At 37.4% G+C, this 14,862-nt stretch overlaps 1 protein-coding gene and 1 pseudogene across 1 annotated transcript; one reads left to right on the forward strand and one right to left on the reverse strand.

Moving 5' to 3' along the window:
* Positions 1-501: 501 nt before the first annotated feature.
* LOC143664417 (olfactory receptor 14C36-like) lies at positions 502-1,440 on the forward strand. The gene has a single exon (XM_077138027.1). The coding sequence runs from the start codon at positions 502-504 to the stop codon at positions 1,438-1,440; it is 939 nt and encodes a 312-aa protein (XP_076994142.1).
* A 5,136-nt stretch (positions 1,441-6,576) lies between these two features.
* On the reverse strand, positions 6,577-7,505 carry LOC143664801 (olfactory receptor 5AP2-like; annotated as a pseudogene).
* Positions 7,506-14,862: the final 7,357 nt, after the last annotated feature.

Raw genomic sequence — 14,862 nt, forward strand, 5'->3', positions numbered from 1 at the left:
AAATAGGAACATTGTACTATTCTGGCATTAAATATAACACAGGCACTACACCAAAGCGAAATGTCAATATCCAGGGGGATCTAAGGGATATGGGTTTTTTTCTAAGGAAGAAATGAGAGTGTTCTCATATTAACGTGGTGAATTCATAATTATGTGACTGTACCAAGAGCCACTGTCTGTACACTTAGGAGAGACTGTATGGTGTGTGAATAAAACTGTTAAAATAAAATTAAAAATAAAACTAACGGGGTGGCATAAGGCCTTAAAGATCACATTTTACTGCTAACGGCCATCCTGAATATAAAGTACGAGGCAGGGGGACTAAAGAAGAATGAGGTAATATTATGTTATATTCTACTACCAACCAATGCAGAGAAGTAAAATGGATGAGCATGAGTCTATAAATGCACATATGCTAATATGTTTCCTCTTGTCCATTTTCCATGTTTTTCAGGGAATATTTGCCTTTGATTCTCCACACCCATAGCGAATTACCTAAAAATGCCCAACTCTACCATGGTGACCGAGTTCCTGCTGACACGGTTTTCTGATGTGTGGGAGCTCAGAGTCCTGCACGCCACGCTGTTCCTGCTGATGTACTTGGGAACGCTGATGGGGAACCTTCTCATAGTCACAGTCACCACACTTGACCAGAGCCTCCACATGCCCATGTACTTCTTCCTTAGGAATCTGTCTGTCTTGGACATGTGCTACATTTCTGTCACTGTGCCCAAAGCATGTGTCATCTTCTTGCTAGATAACAGGGTGATCTCCATGGCTGGGTGTGCAGCTCAGGTCTTCTTTGTGATTTTGTTTGCTTCTGCAGAGCTGTTGTTCCTCACCGCCATGGCCTGTGACCGCTACGTGGCCATCTGTCAGCCTCTCCACTACTGTGTCATCATGACCCCTCGGGTCTGTGTCCAGATGACTCTGGCCTCTGTACTTGGTAGTCTGTCCTACTCTGGGTTCCACACAGGCGATACTTTCCAGTTGTCCTTCTGTCAGTCCAACGTGGTCCATCACTTCTTCTGTGATGTCCCCTTTCTGCTGAAGCTCTCCTGCTCTGACACCTTAGGCAATGAAATTTCAATTTTTATCTCTACAATGGTGGTTGGTGGAAGCTGCTTTGCCTTGATCACTATGTCTTATATTTGCATATTTTCTACTGTGATCAAGTTTCCAACCAGGGGAGAAAGAGGGAAGGCCTTTTCCACCTGTGTCCCTCACATCCTCGTGGTGACCGTTTTTTTAAGCTCAGGTATTGCTGTGTATGTGAAGCCAATGTCTACCTCTCCCACAACTCAGGACATGGTCACCTCTGTGTTCTATTCTATAGTCCCTCCTTTCTTGAATCCTATCATCTATAGTCTTAAAAACAAGCAAATAAAGGAGGCTGTAAGGAAAATTATGAGGAGAAAGCTTTATTCAATAAAATTATAGGATAATTATTTCACAACTTTCCTACTTCAGTGAGGTGAGTTGAAAATGCCTCAAAAAACTTCTTGCCTCTTTCCAACTTTCAGTTACAAGTTGAATTTTCAGAAATAGTTATTGCATAATGTACCAACTTAGTAAAACAAAAATGAATTTTGAGATTTCTCCTTCAGAAAATGTATATCCTCTGATGATACATGATCCAACACTGCAATAGAGCTGTATCTTTTGCCAAGTACTTCAATTTCCATTCATTCTCCTTTAAACCTAGGGAATCCTAGAAGATACAAATATACATTAATTTTGTTAGATGTTTGTGTGTTCTTAGAAGAGAGACTCATTCATTCATCATGTAGGTAAAATATTCCTGAAAATATATAACATCTGTGAATTGATTATAAAATAACTGTAAGGATCTTTTTCTGATTAATTTGTAAGCATCTGAAGAAGGTGTGGTTGGTACTTGAGATTAAAAATGCATCTCCCTATATTTCATAATTTAGAAAGATAAATTTTAAATAAAGAGTACCTTTGCTCAAGCAAAAAAAATATTTACAAAGTGTAAATCACTGATATGTTTAGAAACTTAGGATTTAAAATTATTTGTTGTTAGGTTTTAATATCTCCATGCCAGAAGAAAAGGTGAAGAAAATATTTCCTATTTCCACCTTGTGATACTTCTCAATCCACCAATCAGTATGTTAAGATGATGAAATTATGTATTTATATTGAATGCTTTTTTAAATGTCTCATATATTAATGCTTCTAACCCATATAGTAACCCTTGACTTAGGAGCAGAACTCTAACAGCTGAAAAATAGTCTGTCATATTGGATAAAAACTTTACAAATCATGTTTATTTTTTACAGATAATTACTAAAATATTACAGTTTTGGTTTTCAGAATAGGGGCCACAATTGGCACTAATTTAAACCGGCACTGCTTCTTTCACTAATTGTAAGATTGATATTATCACATGGCACTGATACATTGTTAACTGATTTATTATAATTTGCAAACTCAAGATCATTCTTGTCTGAACGTTTTTTAGTATATACTTTTGCATTAAGGTCATACAGAGAATGTTCCATCATATACGAATGGGTACTTATATATTATCTAACTTTGTAATTGTAGAAATGAATTGTTATATGGGAAAGTTTTGGATGTATGCATGTTATTAGAATAAAATTTTAAAACAGCAGCATGGGCCTATACAGCAAAGAGAATGTATACTATGGTCTTTAGTCAATAGTACAATTATAATAATATCTTAATATCAATTTTAATGCAAGTACAGGTATTAATGGGTGGGTACTTGAGAACTCTTGTATTTTCAACATAGTTTTTCTGTAAACCCACAGCTTCTCTAATAAAAAAATCAACATGATCAGAAACCCCTGCCCTCCCAAAAAACTGTACTGTATATCTGGTAAGGTGTAAAAAATAATACAATTTACAATCCAATTTAGAAATCAACATTCTAAAGCAAATAGTCATTATTTCTTTTAGAATTTAGAATTTATTTTGAAATATGTATTCAAATGAGGTGGCATAACATTGTACACACATGATTATATAGTATGTCAATCAATATCTAAAACAAACATTAAAGGAAAATAAAGAAATAAAAAAGCATCAAAATTAAAGACTTTAAGATACGGCTTACAATAACTGATAGAACAAAGTAAAAGATAAAGTTTAATATAATGTTTAATTAAGTAATTTCTCAGCTTGCCCAAATTTACATTCATATGTCCCTATACCCTAATTGTGAAAAATATATTTTCTTTACAAATACACTTTGATAATTTACCAAATTATACCATGTTGTTGGCTATATGGAAGACTGGACCAAATTCAAAATGCCGAAAATGTGCAGAATATGCTCTTTGGTCTCAGTATCAAAATAAAGGGGTGGGTATCAAAATATCTGACTCTAATTGTTCATATATTTATTTCTCCTAGCAGTTTTATGTTTTTGCTTCATGCATTTTGAAACTTTATTTTCGGTTTGTTAATGTTGATAAAATTATTTTAATAAGGTTAGGGTAGGCAAGACAGGAAGGGAAGGTTAGTAACAACAGGAAATCAAATTTAGATGATATAAAATATACTACAATAATGATATAAAGAGCACCTGAACTTAAATATATATATATATATATATATATATATATATATATATATATATATATATATATACGAAAATGGCTTAGAAAAAGAAGACTTGAAAAAGAAGCACTGTATTAAAAAGTGGGAAATTCTGGAGATATTAAATACAATTTTTGAGAAATGAAGATTAATAATTGCTTTCAGACGTGGATCCAAGCTGCTATGATTTTATTACAAAGTGTGAGAAAGAAAACTAATTTTGTTGAAGTATGAACCCTGGAATATTTGTGATGATGAAGTGTTTCTAACAAATTGATTTGAACAAATTCATAATTAGAGAGGGAGTAAACACTTCATTGAAAACCAGATGGAATTTATTTTTGCAGAAGAAATAAAAATAAAACGTGGAAAAAAAATTTTAGCATACCTCCTCTTGTCCATATGTGCAGGAGTGGACCGAGAGAGAATGGTCTGATGTGAATTCATATTGTGCTGGCAGATGGCAATCCCACTGGCAATAGGAAGAATTATTCTGCAAGCCAGTAAAACCCAAAAGGCTCAGTGCTGAATGGATCTGCAGGTGCATTCGTTTGGTGTATTGAAACTATTTTTATGGTCAGTGGGAGTCATTAAATAGGAATTTAAAAATAAATGAATAATTCATGATGAAAATATATGGTGATGTGGAATATCTGATAAAGAGCGAGTGTATTGCGTTTTAGTGTTGCTGAGTGAAGGAAGAGAAACAACAGAGCGTCACAGAACTCCATCATAGGTCCAGCATCTGTGAAGAGAGTTTCAGTCAACTCTATCCAGTTGGCTATTTCCTCTGATATGAAATGCAGGTTCTGTAAATAAGGTTAAGAATAAGCTTGCATGAATTGGTTGTATAATTATGTGTATCCAACTATATATTGGGTGAATATGACTGAAGCATCTTGAGTTTTGCTGTTACTGAAACATAGAACATCCATGATGCATAACTTTTTCCACACACACCAAGTTATCATTGTAAAGATTTGATGAAAAAATGCAACTCAATGTGAACAGGAAATATTTTTGGGTATTTTATTTAAGGTACTAGGTTTCATTCTTCTATTTTGTTGCTTTGATTTGGTATCTGTTTGGTTACTGCATATTTCATGACTTCCTCTGTTCATTGGAAATTTGGAACTGTAGCTGTTAGGTTGTTTTCCATTTGTATTATGTTCAAATCTCTTCTTTTCTTCTCTGAAGATAAAGCATAATTGTTCTGATTTTCTGAACATTTCTTTCTCTTCTCCACTTGTTCTTCATTCTTTCATTCCTCACATAGCCTTTCTAACTTTACCTTCTATCATTTTGACCTTTTGCTTTTAAACAGTCTATGTTTAAAAATCATCCCATTATACCAATTGCTTTTCTAATATCCACAGACTTGATTTATACCTCAAGACCCAATCCTTCAATTCAATTTCCCATTACAATTATCCTCTTTAATGTTCCAGACCCCTGCAACATATTATTTATAACTGATAAAGTTATCTTCTAAAACCTTCATCCTGACTCCTCAAAATCTTAATTTTAACATCACTAAGACAAATATGAGATAAACTACTTGTGAATTTTTGCTGTACTGAAAGTCTTTTGCCTTTCATCTATAAAATTCCAGTGATTGTCCTGAAAATCTGGTAAGATAGTACTTTTTTAAAGAAAGGCCTCATCATGTAGCTAGGGAAAGACGGTAAAAAGTATTCTAATTTAGTTATAGAGAACCATCATCACCATGTTTCCTTCTTTGTATTCTTAAAGCCAAGAAGGCAGACAGAAGGACACATAACTGCTGATTTTCATGGAAAATAATTTGCATGTCACAGAGGAAGTGGCATTTAAACTCTTCAGAAAATAGTGACGAATGTGCCAAGTAGCACTTACTGTAGAGCAGGATAAAGGGTTGAGTGGGTCAACGAAGGTGTGGAAAAATGCAAATGAGTTTCATAGGATGAAAGGCAATGCAAATCACAGAAGTGCACATGTCATCTAAGGACTTTCTTTATTGTCAAGACAAGTGTTGATCCATATTTGAAAAGGATAAGTTGCACCTTTGTTGGGAACAATTTGAAGAGGAGAAATAGTTACAAATAAACCAGGCCAGTATTTCAATGATCTCCAGGGCTTCTGAAGTATTTAACCAGGGGTTGCCATGCAAAACTGGTGGCATTGGAGGACAGAATTGTGTTCAGCACCAAGACCACTTTGCCACATTGATGTCCACTTTGAGTTATCCTAACTGGAAGATTAACACAGTAAATGTGGTTTGAAAAAGATTACTACTTTCATGAAAAGTAAATTGTCCTTGAAAATCATTGAGGTAAATAATCATAGTTGATTCCAGAAAAGAGAAAAAATAATCCTGCGCCAAGGAAAGAAGACATGTGTAGGATCAATGAAGTTTTAGGAAATAAAAGATATTCTGTTGATCAATTAAACTTGGAGGAATAAAGAACAAAAGTGAAATGAATATTTTAAACAGATTTAGCCTGATAAACTGAGAATTCAATAATACTAGTTAAAAAAATAAAATAGGGAAAACAAAACAGCTTGTTGGTTGAGGGGTAGACATAAGTAGGTTTATGAAATGTGAAGCATAAATTGCTTGTTGCTTATTCAGGCAATAAGAGGAAGAGAAAATTGAAAATACAAGACTGGGAGTCATTACAATGAGAGTGACGATAAAAAATTGAGAGAAATAAGTAAAGCAAAGAAAATATATTAATTCTCCCAGACACACTAGGTAGAATAAACAATTTTTTAACACAAATACAATATTATGGCAGGACCTGGAGAAATATCAGCATTTACATGTTAGTAAGTGAGAGGGAGCCAAACCAGAAGTGGTGAGAAAAATTATTTAGAGAGGAAAGAGAAGCAGCTTTACAGTGACATGACTGGTAACCACATGTAAAATATCAGGAAAAGCGGATGATGAAGAATAAAGTGAAGTTTGACTCCATCACCAGTCATCGAACTTCTGAAGAGTTACAAGTTTTAACTCTCTAATTTATAATGTTTTCTTTCACAAAACAGTTTCTGCAGTGCATCTTCCATGTCTCTGTTCTTCAGACACTAGGTAGGAGGGTTCAAGGCAGGTATGACAATGGAATAGAAAATGGAGGCCGTGGTTGGGGAGTATTGGAAGGCAGCCCTCAAGTATATGAAAATTCCAGTTCCATAAGAGCAATGACTATGTTTACATGAGAGGAACAGGTGGAGAAGGCTTTCCACCTAATATCTACAGAAGGTTTTTGAACAACTGTGGAGATGATGACGGCATAGGAAAGGATTGTGAGGACAAAGGAGCTCATAATGATGCAGCTACTAACAGCAAAGCCCACTTCCTTGTTGATCTGGAAACCAACACAGAAAAGTCTCATGACCAGAGGAGAAGGTCCCAGAAGAAATGTTCAACACCATTGCACCCACACAAAGGGAGGGAGAAGGTACTCAGCTGTGGAAGCCTGGGTATATGGTCCCAGCCACCCAAGCCATGGTTACCAGTTCAGGGCAAAGTTTCCGACTTATCACAGAGGTGTAGATCAGGGGCCTGTAAATGGCCAAACACTGGTCATAGGCCATGGCCGAGAGCAGAAAGCACTCAGTGGAAGAAAATATAATAAACTCGTCAAAACTAAGCTGTTCACTCCAGGTAGGAAATGGCTCCAGAACCCATGAGGAAGATCAAAGGGTCTTGGGTGGCAGATGTGTAGTATATGTCCAGAAAACACTAGTTCTTCAGGAGGAAATACACGGGAGAGTGGAATCAGCTTTCCCTAATCACAGCTATGTTGATAGAAATGTTTCCCAAGAGGTCAAACGGGTAGTTAAATTAAAAAGAGTAAAATTACAACTGATTTCAATTCTGGGGTATCAGAAAAGCCCCTGAGGGTGAATTGTGTCACTCTTGTCTGATTAGACATTTTTCTTTCCTCTTGAAATTTTATTATGTTATGCCAACAATAAATGAGGAAATAAATAGGAAACTACTTTGGACCTTGTCTATGCAAGCTCATTTTATGTAGAGAGGTGCTTCTATCAGTGGAAAGGTCAAACCAATTAAGGAAATTGTTTATTTATATTTCAGTGAATCACATTTAATTTGATTACTCAATTTGCATTGGCTCAAATTCTTCTGACCCAAGAGAAATGCACAGAGAAAAATAGAGACAGAGACAGAGCGAACAACTGGGGTTTTGATATCAGTTCATTTGGTTATGTTTACAGAACACATGAATGAAATGCTTAAATACTTCTTTTTAAGCATTCTAACTTCATATAGTTTGTGTGAGACCCACTATTTTTCTCCTTCCACTTATTTAAAAATATTTTCCTTCCACTTATTTTATTCCTATCTTCTATCACAGCCTCCATAATTGGTGGTAATTACTTTCTTTTCCTAAAATATTGATATTCTTGAGGAATATCTCTCAAGCAATTAAAATTATTTTATTAATCCAAATGAAATGTATCATCTTTTGAATGAATAGACTCTAAAATACTTGACTTTTTCACATACATTCCACACTGTCTTTTATGAATTTAATCTATAATATATCAGTGTCCAAAATGTAATTTATGTACTTCTCTTTTTTTACTCCTATACATGGTTGTCCAACTTGCACTGGGATTTACCTGTGACTGCTCACTTCTGGCTGTCCCACTCAGTGACTATAGAATCAAACAGATCCTACCCATTCCACATAACCATGACTGACATCTCTGTTTAACTATTAGCAATCCCTCTCTGCCCCCATGTAATAGACCTTCTGGAGGCTCCTCTCCTCCACTGTTACTTCCTCCCTCTCAGTTCCATATGCTTTAGCCATACTTGTTTCTCAGTAGCAGAATTACTTCTAGCACTGACTGTCAAAACTCTTTTAAGGTTCTGTTACATAAGGAGACATTTCACACCCCTTATAGCGGCACAGAACCACTGCATTATTTCAGTCTTACCCCTGATCAGAGGCATACTGATATACTTACCTTTCTGTAGCTGCACAACACAAACTAATGATTCCCTCTCTTTATGTATGATTTTAAATCTTTCCTTTCCCTTTCCTCTTATGACCTTATTGGTTATTAGTGACTTTTTCATGTTTCTAGACTGATTCTGATGGAAATTCGACCTTTTTCATCCTTTTATGAACAATCAGATCCTAGAACCCAGAACACTTGATACTATGTGTTTTTATATTTGATTTTCTTTCCTTCTGTAGGTGAGTTCTTTATGAGCAAGGGTGGTGCTTTCTTCTTTCCCTAATGTAGTGATTTTCATGGCCCAGTGCATAGTATGCACTTCAATAATGAACAAGAGAATGAATCAAAGAAAGCATACAATTTAGGAAGTTGCCCTTAAGATATTAGGCATTTCACTTGTGCAGTTCTGTCATAGTAGACCTGCTGCAAGACTTTCAGATGCAGAAATGCTCAAGTTCCTGTACATTCACAGTCTCAAATCCTCTAAACCTTTTAATAGTATACTATGTAATAAATTGGTAAAATTTATTTTAAAAGTCACATCATGGAATTTTTTTGTTGTTTGGAGATATTCCTTCTCTCCTTTTTCCAAAGATTCAGAAGAGGGAGATTATCACAGAACTGGAGAGGTGAAGCATATTTTTAATATTCTTTAATTCCCCAAAATGCAATTCATTCTTAAATACATGTATGGAATGCATAAGTATGTGTGCATGTGTGCTTACATATAACTACTAAAAATAGTAACCAAGTTTGACAGAGATGCTCCTCTTGCTATTTCCATGCCATTCTGGAAGAAGGTGATGTTAACTTAGAGTTAATCAAGAGCCTTGGAGTCACATCTCTCAAGTCTTCTTGAGAATAGAGAAATCTGTAAAGGCCCTGAGAAATAGTAAAGTTTGTAGGAAGCTTGTCCTTTTGGAATCTATGGCTGTGTAGAACTCACTGCAGGTCGTACGCTCCATGGTAGTCCAGATGTGGTCCACCACACGTGCCTTCTGCATGTATATAATGGATGGAGAATAACAAGGAAGGAGCGAACAGGGGTGACTGGGCATAGACAACATGGCAAAGTGATCAAATTGCCCATACTTTCTGAAAATATCACAGAACAACCAAAACAAACATGTGTGCCTGGGAGATAAAGAGGTTTTGAGCTGAGAAAGGTCCTCCACTTTCAGAAGGATATTAACTCTAAGGAAGTCGTGTATCCACCAATGGGCAAGAGAAGGTCCAGAGTGACTAGTGCCAGCAAGATACAGAGGAGGTCATGGCTACTGGTTCCAAGGATCAAAAACCAGGATTGGTGATTGACTGTGCACATTGAGTCAGGCCAATGGAGCATAGCCATGGCCCACAGGTCTCCTCTCTTCCCTCTCCCCTTTACAAATAAATCACTGCGGAAGGAAGGTGACATAAACCCTAAGATATATGCCTCCTCTGTGTTTCGGAAGAGGTGTGTGACAAAACCAAATGGGCTTAATATATGCGTCAATGACTGACAAATCCTCACGCTAAGAAATATATCCAGAAAGAGTAGAATGCATTTGGTCTCATCAGAGGAAACTGAAGTTCAAGAAATTTGATGAATTTGTTTGTGGAAATATAAAGTTGTATTTATGACCTTTTACTTTTTGGAACTTGAAAACTGTACCCTTCCAACCTATAAAAAAAAAAATCCCCCCTTAAGTAACTTTTTTCTTAACACAAATGCATATCTACTAGAATGGTACCCCTTAAAATCATGTTCAAATAAAGGATATTCATTATGATCATTCACATTTTTCCCAGCCAAACTAAATATGATATGAAATAAATATGACTATTTAAAAGAAAAAGGAAAATAAGTTAATTTAAACACATTATGTTCTTATTTCTATATAGTCCAAACTTAAGAAGATTTTTGATACAAAACTCACAGAAAATATTTAATAATGAATTAATTAATGATTGCCTAGCCCAAATTATGAGTTATGTTCAAGGCATTATATAAAATATATAGTTCACAGTAGTAAAAGCATTAAACTTTGTTTTAAATATTCTAATATGAAAAGAACATAAAACTACAAAACTTCACTGAAACATTTGAAGGATCTTCTTAATGAAGCTATGGATGAATGGATGCTCATATCACTTCTTCCTGAAAGAAAATAATTATTTTTAAAATGTACTTTCTTCTTTATTTTATAGCTTCAAAAAAAACACCTTGGCCCTCCTTCTCCCCTCTCCTTCTCCGCCGGCCCGCCGCGCGGCACCCACGCCCCGCAGCAGCCGAGCCGCCCGCCCTCCTTCTCCCCTCTCCTTCTCCGCCGGCCTGCCGCGCGGCGCCCACGCCCCGCAGCAGCCGAGCCGCCCGCCCTCCTTCTCCCCTCTCCTTCTCTGCCGGCCCGCCGCGCGGCGCCCACGCCCTGCAGCAGCCGAGCCGCCCGCCCCCCTTCTCCCCCCTCCTCCCCCTTCTGCTCCGGCTGCTCTCCAACCACCACGGTGCCCTCTTCCCCTGCCTTCACCGGCTCCTCCGCCACCAGCCTCGACAGCCTTGCCGCCCTCACCTTTCCTCCTCCAGAACAGCTACTGGGGGAGTGGAGATAATACAGAGCAGCTCCCGGAGCCACGAGGGAGATCAAAGGGACAGCGTACCCCATCCTGGAACGGCTGACTATCTGGGAGAACCACCTCCGGTGAGATCACCAAGGGGCATGGGCTTTCCTGGGTGGGACGGCAAGCAACCGGAGTCCCTCCCTTCCACCTTCCCAGGCCAGCTGGTAGAATTGGACAGGCGGTCCCCTTAGGCCGCGGCGGCTGGTGCCTCCACCACACGAGGCCCCCCGGAACAACTGAGATAGTTGGGTCGGAAATCCCCAGACTGCGGAGAACAGTGACCGGGGGATCCCTTCCAAACACGTGACTCCCCCGTCGGCTGGGAACAGTGCACTCTCCCGGGCTGCGACAGCTGGCGCCCTCCCGCCACGCTTGGTGCCCCGGGCCGACTAGCTAATTTGGCCGGACGCTCTCCTGTGCTGCAACGGCCGGTGACCCTCCCCGCATTCGGAACCCCAGGCCGGCTGGCATTCTTCCAAGACGCTTCGGCTGCCGAACCTCCCCTACGGCGAGAATTTTTCAGAGTTAAAGGACCCACAGCAACTTTCACTGCTGGAACCCACAGACAAACGTGTGCCACGAGCCCCACCTACTGGGCAGGATAAGAAAAACAGAACCCAGAGATTGCACAGAAAAATCTTTCAACCTGTGGGGTCGAACACCCGGGGAAATCTGACTAAATGCCCAGACACCAGCAGAAGATAACGGATCACGCTCAAAAAATTGAACATATGGCCCAGTCAAACGAAGAAACCAATAGTTCAAATGAGATACAGGAGCTGAAACAACTAATGCTGAATATATGAACAGAAATGGAAAACCTCTTCAAAAACAAAATCGATAAATTGAGGGAAGACATGAAGAAGACATGGGCTGAACATAAAGAAGAAATAGAAAAACTGAAAAAACAAATCACAGAACTTATGGAAGTGAAAGATAAAGTAGAAAAGATGGAAAAAACAATGGATACCTACAATGACAGATTTAAAGAAACAGAAGATAGAATTAGTGATTTGGAGGATGAAACATCTGAATTCCAAAAAGAAACAGAAACTATCCGGAAAAGAATGGAAAAATTTGAACAAGGTATCAGGGAACTCAAGGACAATGTGAACCGTACAAATATACGTGTAGTGGGTATCCCAGAAGGAGAAGAGAAGGGAAAAGGAGGAGAAAAACTAATGGAAGAAATTATCACTGAAAATTTCCCAACTCTTATGAAAGACCTAAAATTACAGATCCAAGAAGTGCAGCGCACCCCAAAGAGATTAGACACAAATAGGCGTTCCCCAAGACACTTACTAGTTAGAATGCCAGAGGTCAAAGAGAAAAAGAGGATCTTGAAGGCAGCGAGAGAAAAATAATCCGTCACATACAAGGGAAACCCAATAAGACTAGGTGTAGATGTCTCAGCAGAAACCATGGAAGCTAGAAGACAGTGGGATGATATATTTAAGTTACTAAAAGAGAAAAACTGCCAGCCAAGACTTCTATATCCAGCAAAATTGTCCTTCAAAAATGAGGGAGAAATTAAAACATTCTCAGATAAAAAGTCACTAAGAGAATTTGTGACCAAGAGACCAGCCCTGCAAGAAATACTAAAGGAAGCACTAGAGTCAGATACAAAAAGACAGAAGAGAGAGACATGGAGAAAAGTGTAGAAAGAAGGAAAGTCAGATATGATATATATAATACAAAAGGCAAAATGGTAGAGGAAAATATTATCCAAACAGTAATAACTCTAAATGTCAATGGACTGAATTCCCCAATTAAAAGACATAGACTGGCAGAATGGATTAAAAAACAGGATCCTTCTATATGCTGTCTACAGGAAACACATCTTAGACCCAAAGATAAATATAGGTTGAAAGTGAAAGGTTGGGAAAAGATATTTCATGCAAACAACAACCAGAAAAGAGCAGGAGTGGCTATACTAATATCCAACAAATTAGACTTCAAATGTAAAACAGTTAAAAGAGACAAAGAAGGACACTATATACTATTAAAAGGAACAATTAAGCAAGAAGACATAACAATCATAAATATTTACGCACCGAACCAGAATGCCCCAAAATACGTGAGGAATACACTGCAAACACTGAAAAGGGAAATAGACACATATACCATAATAGTTGGAGACTTCAATTCACCACTCTCATCAATGGACAGAACATCTACACAGAGGATCAATAAAGAAATAGAGAACCTGAATATTACTATAAATGAACTTGACTTAACAGACATTTATAGGACATTACATCCCACAACAGCAGGATACACCTTTTTTTCAAGTGCTCATGGATCATTCTCAAAGATAGACCATATGCTGGGTCACAAAGCAAGTCTTAACAAATTTAAAAATATTGAAATCATACACAACACTTTCTCGGATAATAAAGGAATGAAGTTGGAAATCAATAACAGGCGGAGTGCCAGAAAATTCATAAATACATGGAGGCTCAACAACACACTCTTAAACAACAAGTGGGTCAAAGAAGAAATTGCAAGAGAAATTAGTAAATACCTAGAGGCAAATGAAAATGAAGACACAACATATCAAAACTTATGGGACGCAGCAAAGGCAGTGCTAAGAGGGAAATTTATTGCCCTAAATGCCTTTATCAGAAAAGAAGAAAAGGCAAAAATGCAGGAATTAACTGTCCACTTGGAAGAACTGGAGAAAGAACAGCAAACTAATCCCAAAGTAAGCAAAAGGAAAGAAATAACAAAGATTAGAGCAGAAATAAATGAAATTGAAAACATGAAAACAATAGAGAAAATCAATAAGACCAGAAGTTGGTTCTATGAGAAAATCAACAAGATTGATGGGCCCTTAGCAAGATTGACAAAAAGAAGAAGAGAGAGGATGCAAATAAATAAGATTAGAAATGAAAGAGGAGACATAACTACTGACCTCACAGAAATAAAGGAGGTAATAACAGGATACTATGAACAACTTTACGCTAATAAATACAACAATTTAGAAGAAATGGACAGGTTCCTGGAAAGACATGAACAACCAACTTTGACTCAAGAAGAAATAGACGACCTCAACAAACCAATCACAAGTAAAGAGATTGAATTAGTTATTCAAAAGCTCCCTAAAAGAAAAGTCCAGGACCAAACGGCTTCACATGTGAATTCTATCAAACATTCCAGAAAGAATTAGTACCTACTCTCCTCAAACTCTTCAACATAATCGAAGTGGAGGGAAAACTACTTAATTCATTCTATGAAGCCAACATCACCCTCATACCAAAACCAGGCAAAGATATTACAAAAAAAGAAAACTACAGACCAATCTCTCTAATGAATACAGATGCAAAAATCCTCAATAAAATTCTAGCAAATCGTATCCAACAACACATTAAAAGAATTATACATCATGACCAAGTAGGATTCATCCCAGGTATGCAAGGATGGTTCAACATAAGAAAATCAATTAATGTAATACACCATATCAACAAATCAAAGCAGAAAAATCACATGATCATCTCAATTGATGCAGAGAAGGCATTTGACAAGATTCAACATCCTTTCCTGCTGAAAACACTTCAAAAGATAGGAATACAAGGGAACTTCCTTAAAATGATAGAGGGAATATATGAAAAACCCACAGCTAATATCATCCTCAATGGGGAAAAATTGAAAACTTTCCCCCTAAGATCAGGAACAAGACAAGGATGTCCACTATCACCACTA

The sequence above is a fragment of the Tamandua tetradactyla genome, chromosome 20 (assembly GCF_023851605.1).
Source record: "Tamandua tetradactyla isolate mTamTet1 chromosome 20, mTamTet1.pri, whole genome shotgun sequence".
In the NCBI taxonomy this organism is placed as follows: Eukaryota; Metazoa; Chordata; class Mammalia; order Pilosa; family Myrmecophagidae; genus Tamandua; species Tamandua tetradactyla.